Raw genomic sequence first — 22261 nt, forward strand, 5'->3', positions numbered from 1 at the left:
AAGGTCAGTGTCCGGTAACGTCCGCCAGAATTGGTATTGGGGTTAGAGGGGGTCAGGGGAAAACTTAGGGTGTGAAATCTGAGGGTGAAAATGTTGTACAGTTTAAAACATTCTAAAACATAATAATTAAATCGTGGATGGACAACAAATGCTGTCCTTGCCAGCGATGCCTGCTTTCCAATAAAAAGAAGGGATGGCAGCAACGTAATGGTATTTTTCACCGGTTGGTAATCCATAAACGTAGAGTAATTCTCTGGGAATTTTAATTAGACTTTTAATCCTGGATTTCCATTCAATTCCAATTTGACCATAAACCTAGATTAATTCTCTGGGAATCTGGATTTGAGTCTCACCACAGCAGATGGCCAAATTGGAATTGAATAGAAATCCAGGATTAAAAGGCTAATGATAACCATGAAACCATTGTCGATTGTTCTGAAAACCCACCTGGTTCACTAATGCCCTTTAGGGAAAAAAATGTCCATCCTTACGCGGTCTGGCCTACATGTAATGCCAGGCCCACAGCAATGTGGTTGACTCTTAACTACCCGCTGAAATGGCCCAGCAAGCCACTCAGTTCAAGGGCAATTAGGAATGAGCCATAAATGCTGGCCCAGCCTGCGACACCCACATCCCATGAGTGAATGTTTAAAAAAGAATTAACTAGGCAGTAAATGTGAAATATAATTTCACACAGGAATAAGTGGGTCAGATTCTGCCTTTGTGCAGTGATAGTTAATGGGCAGCCTATTCTGAATTCTCCCTCAGTGTACCCGAACAGGTGCCGGAGTGTGGCGACGAGGGGCTTTTCACAGTAACTTCATTGCAGTGTTAATGTAAGCCTACTTGTGACACTAATAAAGATTACTAATTATTAAAGATTACTGTTCCAACTCTCGCACTTTCAGTAACACCAACAAGATGTAAAGTAGCAGAGATTAAAAGAGTCCCTCTCTTCACGATCGTGAGTTCTGCCCCAATGATTTTGTTTTCCAATGCTCCTTGATTTTACCTGCACAGAGGGTTTTTCACATCTTTTTTTCAAATCTGGCCCCTCTCACAATATATTGATCACTAGCTGTGTAGCCAATGCCTCACCAGTCAGGCAGGTCTGTAAGTATGACATTACCACTCACCATATTCATGATATGTTTGGGTTTGTTACTGGTTTACTCTGAGGCTCCATCAACTGGAGATTCTTTCCATTTTCACTTAATGTTAATTCCATTTTAAAAAGTAGAATCATACTTTTTTTTGCACGGCACTGTTTCCAGCTCTTAGGAGACATGCTATTGGTTGGCAAGCTGCTAAGAGAAACATAGCACTTAATAGGTGAAAAACACCAGTCATAAGCGCCCACTTCTGCGAGGTTGAGCAATCAGTAACTTTTGTTTAGCGTTTCACTGGTCCTTTTTTGCGACAACATTCTCGGAATGTCAAAGAGATGGAGATCAGCAGCTCACTGGGCATGCGCACAAGCCTTTGAAGGGTTAATTATTATATCTCAGTGTAATTCAACCACTAGAGGGCACCACCAGTTCCCAGTATATATATCAAACCTCAGGGAATGCTGGGTAGTTAGCAGAGAAAGCCTGAGGGCAGCACAGGAAGTAGATTAGATTAGAGAGAGTTAACACGGGGATATTATTAGTGATTGCTAGATTATTGATTACTGTTAGACAGATTCAATATTACTTTATTATTAACTGCAGCTCTGTAGTGTGTGAGAACTTTATTTAATTTATCCTCATCCAATAAATTAGTTTTGTTTCAATCTAATGATTGGTGGTTTCTTTATCATCAACTCAATGGACCATTCAGGATCAAAAAGGCAAAGGACAATGACATATTACCACCAAGAATAATATAACAGCCAACTGGAAAGCAAAAGGAGTCATTATCCAATTGGATGATGCTCGACCATCAGCCAAACAGCCTCCGCTCCCCCGACCCCATTTTTAATAGTTTAATATCTGATAAAGAGAAATGCTCAAAGAAAATGACAGGAAAACAATCTATTTTAATGTCCCAATCATTTTTCTCCAGGGCTGTACACAGCAGTGTCCTGGAGATTGATCTTCAATTTCTGGAGACACCAAATAAATCCTGGAGGGTTGGCAACCACAGGCCCAATTGGGCACCTTGGTCGAAACACATGCAGCATTAATGGTAACGGTCACACACTGAACTCAAATCGTGACAGGGTTGCTCAAACTGCCCACAGTAACCCTGGGCTAAAAAGGGGTGAAGAGGAGTTGGGGAAGCTTTCTAGTCCAGGTGGCCGTTCACAAGCACTTGATGGAAGTGACACATGTGGCAAGGTTAGGTGAGCACCAGTTTGGGCTCTGATCATTGCCAAGGCTCACATACAACAAATGCTTCTCTTTACTAAGTATTACGAGCTGTTGGCATCTCTGGAATCAGTCCCTCGGGAGAGATGGGTAGAGAATTGGAGGCCAAATAAATAAAACTTGTGAAGCTGTGATATGTGTCCACACCTCTCTCTCCTCTGCCTCCGTAACTGGTTACACAGAGGCATCAACGTATCTGGAGCCAAGTGATTACAATGGCATTCATTCCTGTTGTTTGCAGACTTTCTCAACTGGTGTGCGCAATGTTCTTGATTTGAGATGGGGCAGGCCCAGTTAGCTTCCCTTTGTCACCCAGAGGTGAAACGCTCCACAACCAGGAGGCGTCTGATACCCAGCAGGAAGGCCAAGGTCATAACTAAGGGGAGGGAAAACACTGATTTGAATGAAAGGTGAGAATCCAGAGACCCTTCTGTGTGATCATTTATCGTCTACTTTCCCTTCACTTTCAATGGACCATCTGTTTTGCAGGATTCTGAACTTGTCCAATTTAGGTTTTGCAAGAGTTGAAATGGATATATCCCTCCTCTCCATATCTATTAGGGGAGCAAAATGAAGTGGCCCAAGAGGCTGGGTGATGGGTGGCATGATGGTAATGTCACAGGCCTAGGTTAATTTTCTGGCGAGATGAGTTCAAATCCCACCACTGCAGCTGGTTGAACTTAAAGTCAATTTAGAAATCTGCAATTATGAAGTTAGTCTTGGTAATGATGACTATGAAATCATTGTCGATTGCTGTAAAAATCCATCTGGTTCACTAATGTCCTTTCAGAAAGGAAATCTGCCGTCCCTACCCGGTCAGACCTACATGTGACTCCAGACCCATATCAATGTGGTTGACTCTTAACTACCCTCTGAAATGGTCCAGCAAGCTATGCAATTCAAGGGCGATTAGGGATGGGCAACAAATGTCTGCATCCTGTAGAAGGACTTTTCTCAAAAAATCGTGCCCAGTGTTCATAAAGGAGCGGAAATTGCTCCTCTGAAATTGCAGGGCCTAATGCTTCGGAAGTCACTTTAACTTATTCTTCCTGTAAGTAAATGGGAATGTTCTAGCCTTAACTGGAGAATTGATGGGGGAGTACATTTGAAACTCAGTGAGTAGGGAAAGGCCCAACCACTTCTCTGTTGGATCATTCGTGAGGTTGACGCTTACACATGATTGGGGTTAAAGTCGGAGCCACTACCACAGTCCTCAGTACATCATCTTCTGGGTTCCTGTGCTCTCATTGCCACAACTTCCGAAGAGCAGCAAGTTTACTTAAAACAGGTTAAAGATTCCTGTTCCTCATCAGCCCCTGTATGGTGAGTAGATAAAAAGACAGCACACACAGCGCTCCTCTAAATGATGGAGGAGCCCAGTTAACAGTGTGGTGCTTGGGCGATCAGTCATGTCAGGGATTATCAGCTCTCCTTGGCACTTCCCACCAGGCAGATGGATGAGTGCTGACACACTACTGACTGTGGGCTGACCCCAATCAAAAGTGAGAGCACATACATTTGGAGATAGTGCTTCAAAAGCAATAGACAAAATAGTTCCACTGTAATTTTACTAATTCTATGCCAGGCTGGAAACAACATGAGTTAGCCACAGAGAAAGGAGGAGGTGTTGACTTTGTGTGAGTGTAAACTGAGCGATTCCCATGGTTTTCTTTCCATTGCAGTCAATGGAAAGATGTGAAAATGACCTGCTGACTATCACCTCATTTACCACATTGCACTCCGTCAGAGTGACTCCCAAACTGTCATGTTTCAGTCAGCAATAACTCCCACCACTTAAGCGTCATTTTACCCTGGTGTGTTTTGTTAGATCAAAAACTTGCAGGCCTGTTAAATTTTATGTTTTAATGATTTTGTTTCCATTGGGTTGTGCAGTGGGTACAACAATAAACAATGGTTTGTCATCTATATTTCCAACTGAAGAAGTAAGAATTGGTAACTATAAAAATAGAGTTCTTTAGAAAAATACTGCTCCTTGCAGCCACAAGCACAGGTATTGATGTGATACGAGTGTACCTTTGATTCTTTAGGAAGGCGGCCGGGTGTCCTGCATAATGTTCATAACAGACAAGCAAATAATATGCAACCGTAGAAAGTAACATGGCGTTTATTTCTTGGCAAGAAGAGGGCTTACTTTATTCATGGTGAATTCTGATCAAATCTAATTTAATTAGCTATCATTTGGTGAAAAGGTTTTGCTTCTGCTCTATATTTACAAGGTGTAAGTTGAATCCTTCCAAGGTGAATCATAGAATAATTGATTCATATAATACAGAAGAGGCTCTTTGGCTCATCAAGGTTGAACTGATAAAAATAAATCTCTAATCTCCACTCATCCCACTTCCCATCACTTGGCCCACAGCCTTGAATGTTATGACATTTCAAGTGCTCACCTAAGTACATTTTAAAGATTGTGCAATTTCCTGCTTCAATGACCCTCCCAGGCAGTGCCTTACAGATTCCCATCACCCTTTGGGTGAAAACTTGTTTCCTCAAATCCCCTCTAAACCTCCTGCCTTTCACCTTAAATTTATTCCCACTTGTTATTGATCCTTCAACTAAGGGGAACAGCTGCTTTGTATCCAGCCTGTCCATGCCCCTCTTAATCTTATACACCTCAATCAGGTCCGCCCTCAGGCTTCTCCACTCCAAAGAAAACAAAACAAGCTTATCCAGCCTCTCTTCATAGGTAAAATGCTCTGTCCCAGGCAACATCCTGGTGAATCTCCTCTGCACCCTCTCTAATGCAATCTCATCCTTCCTATAGTGCAGTGACCAGAACTGAACACAGTACTCCAGCTGTGGTCTAACCAGAGTCCTGTACAGCTCTGACATAACCTCCCTGCACTCATAATCCAATACATGATTGATAAAGGCAAATGTCTCGTGTGGCTTCTTAACTACCCTAGCATTGTGGATAGCACAATTGCTTCACAGCTCCAGGGTCCCAGGTTCGATTCCCGGCTTGGGTCACTGTCTGTGCAGAGTCTGCACATTCTCCCCGTGTGTGCGTGGGTTTCCTCTGGATGCTCCGGTTTCCTCCCACAGTCCAAAGATGTGCGGGTTAGGTAGATTGGCCATGCTAATTTGCCCATAGTGTCCAAAATTGCCCTTAGTGTTGGGTTGGGTTACTGGCTAATGGGGATAGGGTGGAGGTGTGGACCTTGGGTAGGGTGCTCTTTCCAAGAGCCGGTGCAGACTCGATGGGCCGAATGGCCTCCTTCTGCACTGTAAATTCTATGAAATATCTATGAAATATCTAGAAATATCTATGAAACCTGTTCTGCCACCTTCAAGCATCTGTGGACAAGCACCAAGCTCCCTCTGTGCCTCTGAGCTTCCTAGTGTCCTGCCATTTATTGAGCAATCCCTTGTCGTGTTACTCCTTCCAGAGTGCATCACCTCATATCTTGGGGTTAAAATCTACCTGCCACTGATCTGCCCATCCTGTCTACACCCTCCTATAACTGAAGACATTCTTCTTCATAGAATCATAGAATCCCTACAGTGAAGAAGGCGGCCATTCAGCCTATTAGGTCTGCACCAACTTTCCCTACCCACCTACCCAATTCCCCCCCCCCCCCCCCCCGCCCCCCCCACCCCCCCAAGCATTAACCCCACCATAAATCTTAACCCCACCTAACCTTTGGATACTTGGGGGCAATTTAGACTGGCCAGTTCACCTAACCTACACATCTTTGGACTGTGAGAGGAAACCGGAACACCTGGAGGAAACATACATGGAATGCGCAAACTCCACAGACAGTAATCCCTAGGACCAAATTGAACCCGGGTCCCCAGCGCTGTGAGGCAGAAGTGCTAACCGCTGTGCCACCTGTGCCACTGCTGTCAACCATCTGGCCATTCTTCATGTCATTGAAAACTTGTTTAACATCCTCCCTCCCCACATTTCTTTCTATATCATTTATATATGTCACAAACAATGAGGGATCCTGCATTGATCCTGTGGTATGCCACTGGACACCGGTCTCCAGTCACACAATTAGCTTTCTACCATCACCCTCTGTCTCCAATCACTAAGCCAATTTTGGATCCAACTTGCCAAGTTAACCTGGAGCCCATGTGCTTTTATCTTCTTTATCAGTCCCCCATGTGGGACCTTGTCAAAGACTTTGCTGAAATCCATATAAACTGCATCAACCACACCACACCACCCTCATCTACACACTTGGGGCGAGATTCTCCGCACTCCCGACGGTGCGGAGAATAGCGTGGCTCGTAAAATTTTACGGCCACGCTGTTCCGACGCCCTCCCGCTATTCTCCCCCCCCCCCCACGCCGAACTCCCGACACGAATCGCTGCCGCCGTTTTTTTACGGCCGGCAGCGATTCACAGCTGATAGATGGGCCGAGTTCCCAGCCCTTTACGGCTGTTTTTACGAACGGCAAACACACCTGGTCTGGCCGTTCGTAAAAACGGCCGTAAACACTCGCATTTTATAACCATGGCACCGATTGGCACGGCAGTACCACGGCCGTGCCGAGGGTGCCATGGGCCCGCGATCGGTGGGCACCGATCGCGGGCAGCGGGCCCGATGCCCGCGCACTATTTGTCCTTCCGCCGCCCCGCAGTATCCATTCGCGGGGCGGCTGAGGGGCATCCCGGCCCGCGCATGCGCGGGTTTCGTGCAAATACGCGATGACGTCATCCGCGCATGCGCGGGTTGGAGTCTTCCAATCCACGCATGCGCGGCTGACGTCATATGACGCGTCAGCCGGCGCTAACTCGGGCAAGCGGGCTTAACGAAATTCGTTAAGTCTGTGATGCCGGACCTTACGGCATCGGGCTGCTAGCCCCGACCGGGGACCAGAATTGGTTCCCGGTCGGGAAGGGGGGGGGGGGCTGGCGTCAAACCCGCCCGGATTTGACGCCAGCCTTACAATTTCTCCCCATATGGGAGAATCTCGCCCTTGGTCACTGCACAAAGTTCAGTAATTTATCTTCTTTTATAAACAACAATCTTCTGTACACAATGTCCTGAATAACGCTGGTGTGACAAGATTCCACACAGCTTTCTATTTACCTGTAATGTTCTTTATCAACAAGATTATATATTAAACCCAAGTAAATGGTATCTGTGAGTAGTGTTAGCAAGGCAGTGTTGGACATGACCTAGAAATCATAGAATTTACAGTGTAGAAGGAGGCTATTCGGCCCATCGAGTCTGCACCAGCCCTGGAAAGAGCACCCCACTTAAGCCCACGCCTCCACCCTATCCCCGCAACCCAGTAACACCACCTAACCTTTTAGACACTAAGGGGCAATTTAGCATGGCCAATCCACCTAACCTGCACATCTTTGGACTGTGGGAGGAAACCGGAGCACCTGGAGGAAACCCACGCAGACACGGGGAGAAAGTGCAAACTCCACACAGACAGGGGGCGGAATTCTCTGATCCCGTGCGGCATCGGGAAGGCCGTCGTGAACTTAGCCGAGTTTCACGACGGCCTCGGAGGCCGCTCCTCTCACCCCTCCCCCAGGGGGCTAGGAGCGGCGCTCCGTAAATCTCGGCTGCCGGGCCTTGACGCTGCGTCAAGGCGGCGCGCCGAGAATGACGCGACGGCGGCGCCTAAGTGACGTCAGCCGCCCATGCGCAGGTTGGCCGGCTCCAACCCGCGCATGCGTGGTTGCCGTCTTCCCCTCCGCTGCCCCGCAAGACGTGGCGGCTTCATCTTGCGGGGCGGCGGAGGGGAAAGAGTGCGTCCCTTGGAGACGCCGGCCCGATGATCGGTGGGCACCGATCGTGGGCCAGTCCCCTCCCGAGCACGGCCGTGGTGTTCGCTCCCCTCTCCGCCCCCCACAAGCCACAAACGAACCATTGGCGCCATGTTCACGACGCAGCGACCAGGTGTGGTTGCCACTGGTGTGAACCGGTTGGGAACGTCAGGCCGCTCGGCCCATCCGGGCCGGAGAATCGCCGGTCGCCGTGAAAAACGGAGAATCGCGGGGGTGCCAGGGCGGCATGTCGTGAGTCACCCGGCCCTGCCGCGATTCTCCCACCCGGTGCGGGGAGCGGAGAATCGCGCCCAGGATCTGAACCAGGGACGCTGGAGCTGTGAGGCAGCAGTGCTAACCATTGTTGCCACCATGCCGCCTCTTGTCCAGGATGGCAGCTTCAAGTCGGTCACGGATCCCAATGGTAAAATGAGGCAAAGCAGTCAGAAATCCCCTCTGTGAATCGGAGTCTGCATTTCGGGTTGGGGTGGGTGGGTGGGGGAAATCAATTAAAAATAAAACCACGTGTAATTTTAGACTTGGTTAAACATAAGGCTTCAGTGAGAAATACCACTATTCGGGCTGGATATGTTGTTCAAGAAAAGAAAAAATCTCACTTAACAAAAGCATTTATTTCCCTCCAGTTACAGATGTAGCTCGGAGGACCAATCAATATGCTTCAGGAAAGGCGGGTAGTTGACAAAAAAAAAGAAACCTCAGCCTCCTGCTCCTTCCCCTCTGCAGGTGCAGTCAGATAAAAGCGGCACTGTCTCAAAGATGATAGCTCTTACTGCCACCCCCCACAAAACCCAAATCCCAATGCAGGCTCTGTGATTGTGACTGGTGTTTTTTCCATCCCACATCCTCCGCACGCAGCTGGGAGGTACCCCAGCTCCCAGTGATCAGAATTCAAAGCCCCTTTTCTGCCATTCAGACCTGATTGACAAATTCACTGTGAGGAGCAGAAAAAAAGGTTCCAACGTGAACAATGTTGATCTTCACCCCTATTATTGCTGACTTTTCAGAGCTCCGTGTTGGTGTTCTGAAAAGCGCACAAGAGAGAGGAGGAGGAGGAGGAGGGGAGGGGGGTGGGGGGGGGGGGGGGGGGGGATCGCAGCAGCTTTCGAAGGCAGACAGTCAATAGCAGAGTTAATTGTCTGAGGTGCACAATGCGTTTATTCTGAAGACAGAACAAAGAGCCTCCTCTCTGCATTGCCTCTGTGCGATGTGTAATACCATGTGTACTACTGCTCAAACAAACCATCGTAACCTTGCCTTGTCCCCTGCCTCTTACCATCTACGGCTGCAATAGGAGTGCAGGATTACCACAGCCAAGATAAGGTAGTCTATTATATGACGACTTTTTGATAGAGCCAGCAAGGAGAAACCGTCTCCAATAGCAGAAGGGGTGTTAGTCAGGGGGCACAGATTTACGTTAAGTGCCAAAAGAACCAGAGGATAACATTTTTTATGCAGCCAATAGTTGAGATCTGAAAGGCCGGTGGGAGCACATTCAATAATGACTTTCAAAGCGGGACTGAAGCAAAGGATGAGAGGGATAAAATGCAAGGCTATAGGGAAAGAGCAAGAGAAGAGGACCAGTAACCAGCAATGGCATGGTGGGCTGAATGGCCCACGTCTGTGAATATTCTGCAGCATGCGACGGTCACACTGAATTAAAGGGTCTGTTTCCTTCATAAAAATGTTCAAATTATGAAACTGTGGGAATCTTAGTGAGGTTTGTGTTGGAGAAGGTGCAGGAAGAAGTGAATGTTCTGCGCCTCTCATCCTGATCCAACGTAATACCAACTGGGGGACTTATTTTCCCCCTCCTCAGATTCTTGGTGGCCCACTAGCAGTTTTAGGGGTTCTTGTGGCGAGTGTAGTATGCCTGCCTCCAAGCTAGAGGCTCGAGGTTCAAGTTCTGTACGAAGACTTGTTGGGTCTGGATGTGGAGATGCCGGCGTAGGACTGGGGTGAGCACAGTAAGTCTTACAACACCAGGTTAAAGTCCAACAGGTTTGTTTCAAACATGAGCTTTCGGAGCACTGCTCCTTCCTCAGTTGAATGAGGAAGGAGCAGTGCTCCGAAAGCTCGTGTTTGAAACAAACCTGTTGGACTTTAACCTGGGTCTGGAAGGAGTGTTGGTGTTACAATTCAATGGGCAAGTCAGCCTTGGCATCCTTCCACGTCCCTCCACTGTTCCTCCAAGGGCAAAACAGTGCAAGGAATGTTTAAAAGAAATTGAAGAAATTTCCAGCATTTATATTTACTTCTCTATTAAATTTCCGACTGGACATTACCGGATTATAACCATCAGACAGACACACACTAAATGTCATTCGATTAGAAATTGTACTCTCCTCACCATAGAGACAGGCGATTGGGCCCAAAAGCTCTGTGTTGTTGTCCTGTCAAGAGGTCCCTTTGTGTCTTTCTCTCTCATGTACTATTTTAGTTTCTCATGGTTCCTTGCAGACTTGTGAATGTCCCGTGCCACCCTTCCACCCCAAGCAGTTGATTTTCCCTGGGAGAGAATCCATTTATCAATGTTTGACCCTCAACTGCTAATGTTAAGTGCTTCCATCAGGAACATGTTCACTGTCGGGGAAAGTGTGCAGCGCAGAAGGGATTTGGACAGGATTCATGCAAAAAAAAGTATGATTTGGTGACATGTGGCAGGAGCAATTATGACACATTGAGGTACGATACAGACACAGGATTATATCAGTAATATCCCATATTATCATGCCAGCCAAGATGGTGTCAAGCAGTAGAACTAAGCTGTATTCCCACAGGGAAAGGAAATTGGAGATTAACCATTTGTCATGTAGTTTGCAACTGGGAGGAAAAGCTTTATACAGAGTGGAGTCCAATGCATCCTTGCAAATCACTACAGTGTTCAATGGTTTAACATGAAATAGTACCGAAACAGTCGTCGATGTACCAATAAAATAGTATATGGATGGGTCCCGAGTAGGACTGGAACAAGGAATGTTGCACATATCCCATAAAGACACAGGCAAAACTGGGACCCCTAACACACCTTCGGTTTGGAGGATATGAGACATGTTGAAGACAAAATTGTTCAGTGTGGGGACAAGCTCAGCCAGACAAGAGAGTGTTGGTGGATGGGGATTGTTCAGGCCTCTGTTCAAGGAAGCAGCGGAGAGCCCTCAGACCATCCTGATGGGGAATGGAGGGATAGGAGGATTGGGCATCCATGATTAAGAGGTGACGGTTAACAGGACATGGCTAATCGGCAGGGGAAGGGGGCGGGTCGTCCCGCGACCCGGCTGATCACTTGGAACGTGAGGGGGTTGAATGGGCCGGTCAAGAGATCAAGGGTATTCTCACACCTGAAGGGACTGAAGGCTGATGTAGCAATGTTACAGGAGACCCATTTGAAGGTAGTGGACCAGGTTCGCCTGAGAAGGGGGTGGGTGGGACAGGTGTTCCACTCTGGATTGGACGCAAAGAACCGGGGGGGTGGCGATTCTGGTGGGAAAGAGGGTGTCGTTCGTGGCGGAGGAGGTGGTGGCGGATAAGGAGGGTAGGTATGTGATGGTGAAGGGTAAGCTGCAGGGGGAGAAAGTGGTGATGGTCAACGTATATGCCCCGAACTGGGATGACGCGGGTTTATGAGGCGCCTATTGGGCCTCATTCCGGGACTGGAGGCAGGGGGCTTGATCATGGGGGGGGACTTTAACACAGTGCTGGACCCCGGGCTAGACAGATCGAGCGCAAGGACCAATAGGAGGCCGGCAGCGGCAGAAGTGCTGAGGGGGTACATGGAGCAGATGGGAGGAGTAGACCCATGGAGGTTTGGTAGGCCGAGGGCGAGGGAGTATTCCTTTTTCTCCCACGTCCATAGAGTGTACTCCAGAATCGATTTCTTCGTGTTGAGCAGGGGGCTGATCCCGAGGGTACGGGAAGCTGAGTACTCGGCCATTGCGATCTCTGATCATGCACCGCATTGGGTGGATGTGGAAATGGGGGAGGCGCGGGACCAGCGCCCGCTGTGGCGGCTGGATGTGGGGCTGTTAGCGGACGACGAGGTGTGTAAAAGGGTCCGGAAGAGCATTGAGAGCTATCTGGACTTGAATGACACGGGTGAGGTGCAGGTGGGGATGGTCTGGGAGGCCCTGAAGGCAGTGATCAGGGGAGAGCTGATCTCCATAAGGGCGCATAGAGAAAGAAAGGAGAGGCAGGAGAGGGAGAGGCTGGTGGGGGAGCTATTGGAAGTGGATAGGAGATATGCGGAGGCACCAGAGGAGGGGCTGCTGGAAGAACGGCGCAGCCTGCAGGTCAAGTTCGACCTGCTGACCACCAGGAAGGCAGAGACGCAGTGGAGAAGGGCACAGGGCGCGGTCTATGAGTATGGGGAAAAGGCGAGCAGGATGCTGGCACACCAGCTTCGCAAACGAGATGCGGCTAGGGAGATTGGGGGAGTGAAGGAGAGGGGCGGGAAGGTAGTGCAGAAGGGGCAAGAAGTGAACGGGGTCTTCAGGGATTTTTACAAGGAGTTGTATCGGTCTGAGCCGCCGACAAGGAGAGGGGGAATGGAGGACTTCCTAAACAAATTGAGGTTCCCAAGGGTCCAGGAGGGGCTGGTAGAAGGGCTGGGGGCGCCAATAGGGCTAGAGGAGCTAGTCAAGGGAATAGGTCAGATGCAAGCGGGGAAGGCGCCGGGGCCAGATGGGTTCCCGGTGGAATTCTATAAGAAAAATGTGGACTTGGTGGGACCGGTACTGGTACGAGCCTTTAATGAGGCGCGAGAGGGGGGGGTTCTGCCCCCGACAATGTCGCAGGCTCTGATCTCCCTGATATTGAAGCGGGATAAAGACCCCGTGCAGTGCGGGTCCTACAGGCCTATCTCGCTTCTGAACGTGGATGCCAAGTTGCTGGCAAAGATCCTGGCAGCTAGAATAGAGGATTGTGTGCCAGGGGTAATCCATGAGGACCAGACGGGGTTCGTGAAGGGGCGGCAGCTCAACACGAACGTGCGGAGATTGCTGAATGTAATTATGATGCCGGCAGTGGAGGGGGAGGCTGAGATAGTGGTAGCGCTGGACGCGGAGAAGGCATTCGATAGGGTGGAGTGGGAGTACCTGTGGGAGACGTTGAAACGGTTTGGGTTTGGGGAAGGGTTTATTAAGTGGGTGAAGTTGCTCTACTCGGCCCCGACGGCGAGTGTAGTGACAAACGGGAGGAGGTCGGAGTATTTCGGGCTCCACCGAGGGACCAGGCAGGGATGTCCCCTATCCCCCCTACTTTTCGCACTGGCGATTGAACCGTTGGCGATGGCACTGAGGGGTTCAGGGGGGTGGAGAGGACTGACTAGGGGAGGGGAGGAACATCGAGTATCGCTGTATGCGGATGATCTACTGCTGTACGTGGCAGACCCAGAAGGGGGAATGCCGGAGATAATGGAACTATTAGCAGAGTTTGGGGACTTTTCGGGGTACAAATTAAATTTGGGCAAAAGCGAGGTTTTTGTGATACACCCGGGGGACCAGGGAGAGGGTATTGGGAGACTCCCCTTCAAGCGAGCAGGAAAGAGCTTTAGGTACTTAGGGGTGCAGGTGGCAAGGAACTGGGGGACCCTCCACAAGTTGAACTTTTCCAGGCTGGTGGAACAGATGGAGGAGGAGTTTAAGAGGTGGGACATGGTACCGTTGTCGCTGGCGGGGAGGGTGCAGTCAATCAAAATGACGGTCCTCCCAAGGTTCTTGTTTTTATTTCAGTGCTTGCCCATCTTCCTCCCTAGGGCCTTCTTCAAAAAGGTGACGAGTAGCATCATGAGCTACGTGTGGGCGCATGGCACCCCAAGGGTGAGGAGGGTCTTTTTGGAGCGGAGTAGGGACAGTGGAGGGCTGGCACTACCCAATCTTTCGGGGTACTACTGGGCGGCAAATGTGTCAATGGTGCGCAAGTGGATGATGGAAGGGGAGGGGGCAGCTTGGAAACGAATGGAGAGGGCGTCCTGTGGCAACACAAGCCTGGGGGCCCTAGTAACGGCACCATGGCCGCTCCCCCCCACGAGGTACACCACGAGCCCGGTGGTGGCGGCCACCCTCAAGATATGGGGGCAGTGGAGGCGACATAGGGGGGAAATGGGAGGTCTGTTGGCGGCGCCAATAAGAGGGAACCATAGATTCATCCCGGGGAACATCGACGGGGGATTTCAGAGCTGGTACAGGGTGGGCATACGGCAGCTGAAGGACCTGTTTATAGAGGGGAGGTTTGCGAGCCTGGGAGGGCTGGAGGAGAAGTTTGAGCTCCCCCCGGGAAACATGTTCAGATATCTACAAGTGAAGGCATTTGCTAGGCGGCAGGTGGAGGGGTTTCCCCTGCTCCCCAGTAAGGGGGCGAGTGATAGGGTGCTCTCGGGGGTCTGGGTCGGAGGGGGGAAGATATCAGACATCTACAAGATAATGCAGGAGGCGGAAGAAGCATCAGGGGAGGAGCTGAAAGCCAAGTGGGAAGGGGAGCTGGGAGAGCAGATAGAAGACGGGACGTGGGCGGATGCACTGGAGAAGGTCAATTCTTCCTCCTCGTGTGCGAGGCTGAGCCTCATTCAATTTAAGGTGCTGCATAGAGCTCACATGACGGGGACAAGGATGAGCCGGTTCTTTGGGGGTGAGGACAGGTGTGTCAGATGTCTGGGAAGCCCAGCGAACCATGTGCATATGTTCTGGGCATGTCCGGTGCTGGAAGGGTTCTGGAAGGGGGTGGCAAGGACGGTGTCGAAGGTGGTGGGGTCCAGGGTCAAACCAGGATGGGGGCTTGCGATCTTTGGGGTTGGGGTAGAACCGGGGGTACAGGAGGCTAGGGAGGCCGGAATACTGGCCTTTGCGTCCCTAGTGGCTCGACGAAGGATATTAATTCAATGGAAGGACGCGAGGCCTCCAAGCGTTGAAACTTGGATTAACGATATGGCTAGCTATATTCAGCTAGAAAGGATCAAATTTGCCCTGAGAGGGTCGGTACAGGGATTCGCCAGGCGGTGGCAACCTTTCCTTGACTTTTTAGATCAGAGATAGACGTTCGGGGTCGTGGCAGCAGCAACCCGGGGGGGGGGGGGGGGGGGGGGGAGGGGGAGGGGGGGGGGGGAGGGAGGGGGGGGGAGGGGAGGGGGGGGGGGCAGCAAGGGTCGTGGGGGGACACGCACGACTGTAACGCGGGCAAGCCTGCTCGCTGCTCATGTCTGAAACTGTAGGCTGCCTTGGTTGTTAAGGTTGTCGGGGGGGGGGGGGGGGGGGGGGGGGGGAGAGGTACTGGTGCGCGCTGAGAGGGCGGGCGAGGGAGGGACATTTGCCTAGAGGGATTGTGTTGTAAATAATTTAAAAATTAGTAGGGGTAAATGTCTGTATGGAAAAACTCTTTCAATAAAAATTATTTAAAAAAAAAAAAAAAAAGAGGTGACGGTTAGGGCCGGGGAACTGGAAGTTGTTGATGGAGTCAAGATAGGAAGAAATGAGTTTGTTGGGGGAGGAACAGGCTGACATCTTTAGTTACCCAAAGGTCTATTCCCCCAAAGATTTCCCAAAACTACAAATGAGTGATGCAATAAATACACTTGGGAATTTTCCTTATCAAAATGTAGCAGTGCAGATGTGGACCTTGTGCCAGTGGCCAGAGGTGAAGTAAGAACTCCAATTGAGATGGAAAAGAAGCTCAGATTGTGGCCTGCCACGTTCACAGAGTCAGGGTACGCAGGGCCTGAGATTCGAAGCATAGCCCAGGGTCCAAAGAATAACCCCATGTTCTTCAAGGGCAGTGTGTGTATGGCCAGCACTGGGAATGAATGTCGAGGTCGGAAGGGAGATGTTCCACATGGAAGAGGAGGTGACTGAGGAGGTAAAAACCCATCACATCAAACCACAGCTCCAATGAAAAGCATGATAGACTGCGTACAGTAGGTGTGTGAGCAGAGTTTGCACAGTGCAAATAATTACAAGCCTGATGGATCACAGCACACTGCTCAATATACAACTAAAGGTGAAGATGCAGCACAGGAGATGCCATCCAGTCCTTTGGGCTTATGCTGGTTCTTTGAAAGAATTATCCAACTAGGTCTAATTTCCCCTTTTCAAGCTTTATCCAATTGCCTTCTGAAAGCTACTGTTGAATCTGCTTTTCACTGCCCTCTCAGATTGAGCATTCCTGATCATAACAACTTGCTACCAAACAAAATGTCCCCCCCCACCGCCACTGGTTCCTTTGTGGATGATGTTGAATTTGGGTCCTCCAGTTTCCAGTGGTACCAATTACTCCCTGTCCATACTACAGTTAAGGCTTAGCTAAGATTTGGCGGGGAAAATGATTGCCAGTCATAGAATCACCACAGTGCAGAAGGAGGCCATTCGGCCCATTGAGTCTGCACAGACTAAAGAGCATCCTACTTAAACCCATGACTCCACCCTATTCCTGTAACCCCCCCTGAACCTTTTGGACACTAAGGGGCAATTTAGCATGGCCAATCCACCTAATCTGCACATCTTTGGACACTAAGGGGCAAATTATCATGGCCAATCCACCTAACCTGCACATTTTTGGACTGTGGGAGGAAACTGGAGCACCCAGAGTAAAACCCACGCAGACACCAGGCGAAAATTCAAACTGCACATAGTCACCCGAGGCTGGAATTGAACCCGGGCACCTGGAGCTGTGACACCGTGCCACCCAAAGTCCCGCCTAAAGCAAGTGCAGCGAGCACTACCCTCTGTGTACCCAAACAAGCGCTGGAGTGTGGCGACCAGGGAATTTTCCACAGTAACTTCATTGCAGTGTTAATGTAAGCCTACTTGTGACGCTAATAAAAAGTATTATTATTACAGTCAGCCTGCAGCAGGCAAGAGGAGTGAAAAAAGCAACTTGGGTTGATCACTACCCAGCAATAGCTGCTGGGGATGTGGTCAGCTAATGAGGGGAGTATCAGGCTTAATGGCGACCTCCTAGATGTTTGAGTAGGCCTTATTCTGCGCTGTAAGGTTCTAAGTGGATAATTTCATCAACTCTCTGCGGGAACTAAACGGCCCAACAACAATCTGAAAAGGGCAAGCAACCAATTGGATCAACAGCTGAATGTGCCTGCTTCAGCCAACCTCAATAAAGCTAGACTGTAGAGGGCAGACATTTAAGGTAACTACCAAAAAAACTGGGGGTAGGGAAAATACAATGAACTAGAGGAGTGATGAGAGTGTGTGATTTTCTGCCAAAAGCCACTGAAGAAGTGCTGAGTCCTTCAATTCTTTGATACTCTGTAACTCCTGTCCGCCCATTGGAAAGGCATCAGGGATAGTGGCGCCTGCGTACTCAGTCACAGTAGGTCGGCTGCATGTTTATCTGCTCCTGATTCTTTTCTGGTGGCGGCAGACATTTAGATCTAGTTTAAAATATTCAAGAGTTTGTGCATCACTGATTTTAAATCATTGCTGTGGCTCCCACTGATTGACATAGAAATAAAGGTCAAAGCCCTCCTTATGCTAGATTCAGTGTTTAAGGCTTTGTGTGGGTAGCTTCTCAATTGGAATACAACCGGGACTTTCAATCCCAGTGTCATTGCTTGCCGAGTCCCTCATTGGGTCGTGAATATTTTCTTAAATATTTCAGTCAAAATATTTTGGTTTTTTTTACCTAAAGTAGTGTCCTTAAACTAAATGCGACAATCGATTCTCCACATTGGGAGTTGAGAATCTCATTTCCTGAAATTTCCTGATTATAATCTCTATCATATATTGGGTTGACGGTAGCATGGTTTACAGTTTCCAAACCAAAGGTGAACTAGATAAAAGAACTTGAAATTGGTTGCAGATTGCACAGATCTAAACCTGGGTAACTTGAACTTAATTGTTAGTCTATGTCGAGCCAACTTTTTTGTGTTAATGCTGACTGTTGACGCTCTGACTCTGAGACTGCAACTGAGTTTGTGCAAGAGTTGCTCAGGATGGGAGCTAAATCCTTAATCCCTCTGGCCATTGGGCCAGGTACTACAATATGGCTGACCATTTTGAAGGTAACTCACACTGTATCTTAGAATCACACAGTTATCTGTAAAATTATGATATTGCCTCAGGCATGATTCAGTTGCTGGATAATGGAGGTAATTGACACATACAAGAATAAAACTGATAAGCTGTACAACAGACCATTTTCACTTCAATATCTCCTGCAGTGTCAGAACACAGATTTTCTTTTCCTCATATCAGTAAATGTTAGCACTACCACTTAACGTAACGTCAATCAGAGCCTTGGGAATTCCGCTGGGAAAGGAACTGGAATTCTGCAGCAGTGGCCTCCTGCTCACATGCCTGATGCTCTCCCAGCCGCCAGCTCCTCAACCTCTTTCCCACGAGAGGTTAGCCAGTGCACGATGGCAAGTTATCCACTTGAGACTGTATGGACGGGGAGTGCTCACCCGACATCCACGTGTGTGCTTCGAGTAGAGAACACTGCTTCTCAATCCAGGGTGGCAACCCTGGCAGGTTGTAAGAATGGCATTGAGTTGGGTGCAGCACGCTAGGGCACATCAAACCTCAGCTGTGCCATCCGAAGAGAGATTAGCAGCCGGGTAATACAGATTGGCAGACAATCTGCTTCGAGGCCTGCCTGCAAAACTCCAGGGAGCCTTAGAGGCATACACAGAAAGGGACCCTTCGGCCCATTGTGTTTGTGGTTGCTGGGGAAACGGAAGCCACAGAAACAAACAACTCAGAAAGATTTGTTTTTTAAAAGAAATGAATGGAAAAAAGCATTAACCTCCACAAAGGAAATTGCCCACTTGGCAGCTCCATAAATGCCCCACTCCTTTAATCACTGCAGACTGAGAGAAATAAAGAGTTGCCATTCTGCCCCTCCATTTCCCATTCTGCTAGGCGTCGGCGATTTCCTCCCCTTCTCTTTCCCCACACAGTGGTCTCCTGCCACGTACCATCTGCAGCCAAAAGGGTGCAAACCTTTGCCAATCTGAAGTCAGCTGCTGGGCCTTATATGTGGGTGCATCCTTTTCATTCCACTCGCCCTCCCTGACCCCAATCATTCGGTTTCCTTGTTCAGTACTTTACCCAAGTGACGCTGCCAAGATTTAGCGACACGCCAGGGTGCAGAAGCATGGGCACATGTTCACATCCCGTTCCTCCTGGCGCATCAGCACCACTGCAGCCAGCATTCGATCCCTACAGCACAGTGGGGGAAGAAAGAAATCCACGCCGGCAAAATCCTAGAATTCCAAGGAGGGCACAGCCGGCATTCTATTAAATATCAAACATTCATGGTCACGGTGGCATCCCTAAGCATGGCATAGAAATCAATTCACTGGCAAGCAAAGACAAATACGCTTGTTGGGAAATGGGAAATATCATGTTCAAGTAGATCAGACATTACAAACTCAGGGACATTTATAAACTGTACTGGGACAGCGTACATTCTGGAAAGGAGCAACTCTCTACCCTAGAGCTTCATTTGAGTCCTTCGAGCAACAGAATGGCTCTCCGTCAGTTGTTGAGTAAACATGCAAACTTCACATTCCAACAACCTACAACCAGACAGTTAACCTCTCCCATCAGAAGAAGAAGTACAATGCAATGCACTCACTTCTTGAAGAAGTTTTCGACAAAAAGAGTTGTTGCAGTCATGGCTACCGGCAGCAAACCCCCTCCCCCGCCCCTCCTCTGGCCCGCTGGCCTGACGAGCTACAATAATTGTCAGCATGCATTCTGAACGTGCAGGGGGAAGAGACAGTTGTCAGAGGTTGAGGAAACTTGACTCACCTTTTCTGCCAGAGCTGCTGGGGCCCGAGGGCTTATCGGTCACTGAACCTTCAAAATAAAGAAGACCAACGTTTATAGACCCAACAGCAACGGTGAAAAAACAAAAAGGGGCCATCCCCATAATCTTCACCCACATATGGACAGTCCTCTGAAAGGGAGCGCGTTCACACTCTTTATCAATTATTAAAAACCAAGTCATTTTTGTTCTCAGTTCATAGGAATGCTAAGAATCACAAAACAAAGACTGTTTTCCGGGGTCCCAACGTGACCGTGTTAGTACTGGTGTGGGGCAACCAGCATGTGCATACCACGTTCCTTCCTCCTTAACTAGTGAAAGTGGCAACGTGCCTGTTGTACATTAAGCAAATCCCTTATACTGTTTAACCACTTTCAGAACTTCCCAGCATCCCCACACCCGCAGCACTCATATCCTGCCCACCGTTTCCCAGTTACCTGCTGAATTTGGTTTGTTATTGCATGGCAAGCGTTTCCGTGTTTTTAAACAGATTACTTAGTCATATATGAATCTTTCGCTGTAAGTCAGACTGCAATTCAGCCATGGGTTCTGAAAGGATTTCTTGAACAACATGCCATTCTTAATTAATAATAAATGTGGTTGAGATGGGTAGTTGGTGTAAAATGAGTATAGGAATCACATGTAAGTGTAGTCCCAAGGCCCTATTAATGTAACATTTGTTGCTGAAGGAAGACAATTTGCCAAAGCTATTCATCTTCCAATCATCAAGATAATTAGGAGAATGCCAATGATCCTGCATCAAACAGCATGTCCCTTCCACTGTTCACAATGTGCAAGGTGCAGATGGTACCCAACCAACTCGTGCTTGCAAAACTCGAAACACAGTGTCCAGTATTCGATGTAATTCTGCGATTGGACAACACTTGCTAATAATCCTTAGTGCGCTAATAAATTACACTAACAATCGAGTTAAGATTGTCCGCAATTTGATGTACTGGAAGCTACATATTAATACACTGGGTCCTGTACTTTGTGGACAAAAAGAACCTGTACACACATTGCACCTTTTTCAGATAAACAAAATAATGAGAGCCATTCACTAGCTCATTCCTCATTGGTAAGGTTACTGGCCTTACCAATCAGACTCATGTTTTCTGATTTAAATTGTCAAACAACGCTTGGCAGTTAACAGTCAGTCACCCTTCTACCAATCAGAATTCACTTTGCAACCAACCAGCACTCTCTTCTCGTACAGTAGAAAGTTATTGTTTCCCCGGCATTGATATTCGTGTGATTGTCCTGATGAGTGCAAGACAAAAAAGCTTTGACAAAATATATATTCCAAATTTAAAGATGTTAGACATGGACAGCCCCTCAGTTAAATTTAACTAAAACTAACTGCGTAGCGTGATCACAGGGGGACAGTCTGGACAAAAAGCCCATGAGCCGTCACTGATTAACATGGCGAGACTGGGTTCTGCAAAAATCTTTTGGCATGGCAATAAAGTGGGGCAAATGTTATGTGTAACAAAACAAACAGGTTCGACTACCCTGTGACTAATGTTCTTGCACATTCACCGTTTCTTCATTCTGCATCAGCAAACAGGTTCCTCAGAGCATCTCATGAATATCTGTCACTGTGCAACTTTAATAGGTACTAGAGGAGTTGAAGAAACTCCAGTCACACTGCAATCATACTCATGGAACTACAGAATGATCACAGCACAGAAGGAGGCTATTCGGCCTGTCGTGTCCATGCTGGCCTCCTGCGACATTTTTTAAAAATCACACCAGAGCAAGTGAAAATTAAAATCTTTACAGCATCATGGATGTTAACAGCAAACAGATGCAGTGTAGTGAAAATGGACTTTCTGTTTGATTCCAGAGTGAGCGTGACGCAGGCAGAACCCAAACAGACATTCACTGCTGCTCAAATAAGTGACAACTGTGGTGACCGCTCCAGCAACCGCACAATACCTGAACACACGGGTGTTTGATTTTTAACTGACGATCCACTCACGGGTTTCCCATCCGGAGTAACGCACCAACAGTATCCTGTGAAAGTGTGGCACTGCACCTGTTTGGCCAAAGAGAAACAGAAATGGATCATTTAGTCACCGCGGCAACAGGTTTGTCCTTTGACTGCTTGCCACACAAATCTTCAAACTGAAGAACAGACTGGCAGCCCAGTAGCTGAGCCAATCTTTGTTCTCCTCATTGTTTCCAAATCCCCTTATGCCCTTGCCCATCGCTATCCGTGTTATTTCCTTCAGGTCCTCCCAATTTCCCCAATCCTCCGACGCTGGCGTCAGTGCAACTCTGATTTTTAGCACATCACCGCTGGCAACCGTGCCTTCAGCTGTCTAATCTCCAAGTTCCAGAAGCCCCTTCTGAAACCTCACTT

The 22261-nt window shown here is 48.6% G+C and overlaps 1 protein-coding gene across 3 annotated transcripts in view; it reads right to left on the bottom strand.

Annotated features, from left to right (window-relative positions):
• Window positions 1–22261, bottom strand: part of smoc1 (SPARC related modular calcium binding 1) — a 288182-nt gene that overhangs the window by 197015 nt on the left and 68906 nt on the right. For all 3 annotated transcript variants that reach the window (XM_038784692.1, XM_038784682.1, XM_038784701.1), the window contains exons 4-5: window positions 21835–21934; window positions 19881–19928 (exon numbers count right to left, since the gene is read on the bottom strand). In XM_038784692.1, coding sequence (XP_038640620.1) covers window positions 19881–19928; window positions 21835–21934 — 148 coding nt within the window. The remainder of the gene's footprint in view (window positions 1–19880; window positions 19929–21834; window positions 21935–22261) is intronic.

This window comes from Scyliorhinus canicula, chromosome 2 (assembly GCF_902713615.1).
Source record: "Scyliorhinus canicula chromosome 2, sScyCan1.1, whole genome shotgun sequence".
Classification (NCBI taxonomy): Eukaryota; Metazoa; Chordata; class Chondrichthyes; order Carcharhiniformes; family Scyliorhinidae; genus Scyliorhinus; species Scyliorhinus canicula.